Consider the following 5,238-nt stretch of genomic DNA (forward strand, 5'->3'; position numbering starts at 1 on the left):
GTACTTTTGACTACAAATTAAGGACTTCCCCTTAAATTAGTTTTGATGATTACTTCCCACATGCGATCCACTTGATTAGTATAAATGGATTTTAGTTGTAAATATTAAAAAGCCCAGAACAACTACTGTAAAATGAGAAGATTTACTTTAAAAAATAACATGTTGAGCTGCATGGTTCTTCATTTTTGTCCTTTAATCTGTGAGTCAATATCCTTTACTAATTTGATTTTAATACCAGTTAAAATTCCATAAAAGAAAATCAAAAGCACCCGATGACTGTCTCTCGCCAGTTTTTTTCTTTATATAATGAATGTGGGAGGTGCCTCTTCCTCTCACGACGCTTCCCTTTCTCTTTCCTTGCAGCACGACACTCCTGTCGGTCAAAACCAGAAACTCGGAGTCTCCAACCATGGGCGTCACGGACACCACTCAACAAGCCTTGGACCGAGCCCAAGAGGTCAAGCAATTCGATGAATCCAAGCTCGGAGTCAAAGGTCTCGTCGACTCGGGCCTCACCTCCATCCCTTCCCTCTTCATCCACCCACCCGAGACCCTCTCAAGCCTCAAGCCCGCCCAGCCCAGGCCCGGTTCGATCCATTCGATCCCTATTATCGACCTCTCCGGCTGGGACTCCTGCCGCCGGCCCTCCATCATTGAAGAAGTGGGGCGCGTGTCTCGCGAGCTCGGCTTCTTCCAGGTAGTCAACCACGGTGTGCCAACGGAGGTTATGGACCGCACGATCGCGGCCGTGAAGGCCTTCAACGAGCAACCGGTGGAGGCGAAGGCAAGGATATACAGGAGGGAGATGGCGGGGGAGATGGACACCGGCGTCGCATTCTTCTCCAACGTTGACTTGTTCCATTCCAAAGCGGCTAGCTGGAGGTAATCAACCAAGCTTAATTACCATTTAGGATCGCATTAAATCAATTTTAGAATATTTAGCAAATGAAAGAAAAATTGTCCAAAAAATTCTAAACTTATCGTACCGCAGTCAATTCAGTTCTAAATATTTCAACATATCAATTTAGTCATATAGATCTCAATTATGACAATTTAGTCTCAAACCTTTTAATACTTTGCCAATTTAATCTAAACCTTCTAATGGTGTATCAATTTAGTTATTTCGATCAATTTTTACCAAAAATAATTGACATAGCAATTTAGTTAATGTTGGCCGTAATACGTGACATGGCAATGTTGTTGTTGACAATTTTTGCAATTTTCTATTCATTATGACTTTTTTCCCTATTTTCCCTCCATTGGCCATCGTTGGGCTTCATCGATGGCTAATGGAGGTTGTTGGCCACAAGTGAGGGCCCCCTTGTCGGCCCTTGACGTGGGCTGCATTCACCTAAGGCCGGCAGAGGTCATCAATCATCGATGACGCTTGGTAGAGGAAAAAAGCAAAAAAGAAAAAAGAAAAAGAAAAAGTTATTCATAAAATTGAAATATTAAAAAAATTGCATGAATTGTCAACATCGCACCGTCGTCCTAAGCGCCAGTCATGCCATGTAAAATGTTCAATGTTGACTAAACCGCCACGTCAGCAATTTTGGCAAAAAAATGACCGAAAGAACTAAATTGATAAATCATCAGAAAGTTTGGACTAAATTTATAATTCATCAAAAGGTTTAGATTTAGGATTAAATTGACACAATTGAAAAGTTTAGAATTGAATAGGATGCGGTATAATAGGTTTTTGACTTTTCAGATAATTTTTTTAACAAATGATACGGAATGACACATTGTATAAGATTAATGGAAGACGGCGACGCATCTTAATGTGATGAGCATGATATTGATAAATTATACATATGGATTGCATGAAGTTAAAGAATTAATTTATATTTTCAAGGGGACAAACAAAAGAAAAGTCTTTCGAACATTAAAAAAAAATTGGGCAAGCAAAAAGAATTTGTTTAAACCAATGCAAGGAATTATGTTGCAGGGACACGCTCCAATTAAGGCTGGAGCCGAAACCGGACATGGCAGAGATGCCCGAGGTCTGCAAAAATGAGGTGATGGAATGGGATCGACAGATCCAATGCCTGGGAAGCATCCTGATGGGATTGTTGAGCGAGGGGTTGGGATTGAGTCCCGAAAAATTACAGGAATTGACATGCCTAGATAGCAGGAAGATGGTGGGGAATTACTATCCATGCTGTCCCCAGCCTGATCTGACGGTCGGCTTGTCGTCCCACACGGACCCGGGAGTGATCGCAGTGCTCTTGCAGGACCAACTCCCAGGTTTGCAAGTGAAGCATGAGGATGAGTGGTTGGATGCACCGCCCATTCCCGGTGCTCTGGTTGTGAACATTGGTGACATCCTTCAGGTAAACTTTCGTTGAGTACTAGGAGCATTTTCAAATCACTTGAGCTAGTTCAAAAATAACATTATATAATGAAATAGAGATCTGATTTACGTGATTCAACTTCCTAGATCATGTCCAACAATGAGTACAAAAGTGCAGAGCACCGAGTATTGGCCAACCCTAATCGAGAGGCACGTGTGTCAATAGTAGTTTTCCACAACTTGACGGATTCGGATATTCAGGCCGGACCGTTGCCGGAGCTCATATCCTTAGATAAACCTGCTGCTTTTCGGCAGTTCACCATGGGCGAATACTGGAGGGCATTCTATACTACTAAGTTGGATGAAAGTCTTGTCCATTACTTCAGGGTGTGATTCAGAGGTGCATGGGGCAGAAAAGATGATACGGGAATAAGATTGCTTCTTTGTTGCACTGGAGGAAATATTGGATTCTTCCCCTATATAATATCGATCATTGAGCAGTAGAGTATCTATGTCCTATTATGTTTCTTGTCAACATCGGAACTTATTTCGAATGTAGCTTTCCTGAATGTACTCTTAAAAAATCACGTTCTCTATCATGTGGGGAACAGAATAATACAGCCCCTTTTCTGCTTCACTGTAACGCGAGCCCCCCTTCACATATAATATTATTCTAGAAAATTATATATTTATCACTATTAAATAAGTCTTATCTCTTCTCTTATAACAAATACTATATTATTAGTGTTACCAACAATTTAAAAAATATGCATATAGACAAGTTGTGTAAAGCGCTAATCGAGTGGCTAGTTTAGATATAAAATAGAGGAGTTGAATGGGCGAGTCATATGAATATAAATCTCAAGAAAGAAAAGGAAAAAAAATTGAAAATATACATGAGATTTCATCTACATACCACTCATCGGTTACAACTAAGGAGGGGCAAGCAAAGGCTTCTCCTTTATTTATTTTTTGGATAACTTCAAATAAGAGCTCGAAATGCCCTCATTTTCTCAAATAAGAGCCGGAAGTGGTTATATTAGTCTCAAAGAATGATATGAAATGATTATGATTATTTCAAATAAGGGTTTAGCCTTGCTAGCTCGTCAATCGGCAAAAAATTCCCACCAATTAAGGATATTTTCGTCAAAACACATTATAATATAAATTAAAATTAAATTAGATTAAAAATTTTCAAAGAAAAATTCATAAAGAAAATATAGGCGGGAGGGAGGTGGAAGGGCTCCTCTTTATTGTGGCCACTGCCCCAACGCAAATGGGGCGGCATCGATGGTTGGTGGGGTCGTGGGCGCAATGGCAAGGGTTGGCAACCCTTGTCAACCAAAGGCGAGGGCCTCCATCCCTCTCGTGTGTGTTCCTTTTTTCCTTTTCTTTTCTTAATATTTTAGTTTTTTTTATTGCAAAAATAAGGAGATGGAATGGGATCAGCATATCCAACACTTGGGAGGCATCCTGATGGGACCGTTGAGCGAAGGGTTGGGATTGAGTCCCGAAAAGCTATAGGAATTGACGTGCCCGGAGAATCATGGTGGGGATTTGCTATCCGTATTAGCCCCAGCCCGATCCGACGGAGGCTTGGGGTCCACTTGATAATGTTCTAATTTTTTTTTTCACATCAAAATAAAAATAAATAATAAAAATCTATTTGATAATGTAAACTATTTTATTTATTTTATTTTCCGAAATAGAAAAGTGGCCAGAGATTGCTTGACGGGGAATAGATATGGAATAAAAATAAAAAGTAGAAAAAATAACTTCTTATTCCCAAGAACAATTTTTAGAAATTAGTTAATTTTTACTTTTTTCCTTTTCTTCTTCCTTGCCGCCACCCCTCATTGCTGTCATCGTTGTTTGGCCACCATCCCCCACCGCCCTGTTGCCGACCGCTGTCACCTACCGACCGGTGACATTTGGCAAGGAAATATAAGAAAAGAAAAAAATAAAAATAAAAATCTTAAAAAATTAAAAGAAATTCTACATTACCAAACACATTCTTGTTCTTTTTCCATTCCGACGGTAGAAACTTTGTATTGTTACCAAACACATTCTTTCACTTAAAAATGGTTTCGGGGAATAGAAATAGAAAAAAATTATTTCTAAACACTTTACATACAGCTTCGCGTGGCTAGCAGCTTCAATGACCGTGTGCGGCTTCTGTTTTATGCATGTGCCCAGGTCAAACTATTTGACCTGGGCCCACCACATTCTATTTCCACGCTTGGACTTCACGCCAAAGGTGCATAAGATATCTTTCCTCTTTTGTAAATCCGTCCCACGAACTCCTCGTTCAAGCGAACCGCGTTTTGCAAACACTCAAACTCGAGATATAATTTAACAATTCTCCACTTTTGCTCGATGTTTGAAGCCAAGTTATAGTGCTCATCATCCATGCTGCTCTCCCAATACCCCGATGGGTACTCACTCTTCACAGACGCCAATAGAGCTCAAGCAGAGCTTGAGCTTCACTAAAGGAACAGACTTAGTCATCATGTTTGCCGGGTTATCTGCTGTAGCAATCTTTTTGATAAACTGGATGAAGTGGTACCTGATGTTGATATGTTTCGTTCGCTTATGATAAACTGGATTATACGCCAAATATGTTGCACCTTGGTTATCACAGTGTATATCCACACTTTTCTGTTTAACTCAAAGTCCGAGAGCAAACTTTGTAACCATATCGCCTCCTTCGCTATAAAAGTTAGTGTCATATACTCTGCCTTAGTCGAAGACAAGGTAATGTGATCCTGTAAGGATGATTTCCAACTAACTGCACCACCCATTAGCGTAAATACGTACTCTGCTAAATACCTGCAATCATTCAAGTTACCAGCATGATCTGAATCCACAAAACCAGTGGCCTCACTACCATTGATGTCCCTCCGGTACACTTATACCCACGTTTGTTGTCCCCTTCAAATATCTGA

General features: G+C 40.2%; 1 protein-coding gene across 1 annotated transcript; it reads left to right on the plus strand.

The window, feature by feature from the left end:
- The first annotated feature begins 407 nt into the window (after positions 1–407).
- Positions 408–2,932, plus strand: LOC104433028 (1-aminocyclopropane-1-carboxylate oxidase homolog 4-like). Its single transcript, XM_039312121.1, has 3 exons — positions 408–882; positions 1,949–2,333; positions 2,441–2,932. The coding sequence occupies exons 1-3, from the start codon at positions 410–412 to the stop codon at positions 2,684–2,686; spliced, it is 1,104 nt and encodes a 367-aa protein (XP_039168055.1). The 5' UTR covers positions 408–409; the 3' UTR covers positions 2,687–2,932.
- The last annotated feature ends 2,306 nt before the right edge of the window (positions 2,933–5,238 follow it).

The sequence above is a fragment of the Eucalyptus grandis genome, chromosome 5, assembly GCF_016545825.1.
Source record: "Eucalyptus grandis isolate ANBG69807.140 chromosome 5, ASM1654582v1, whole genome shotgun sequence".
Classification (NCBI taxonomy): domain Eukaryota; kingdom Viridiplantae; phylum Streptophyta; class Magnoliopsida; order Myrtales; family Myrtaceae; genus Eucalyptus; species Eucalyptus grandis.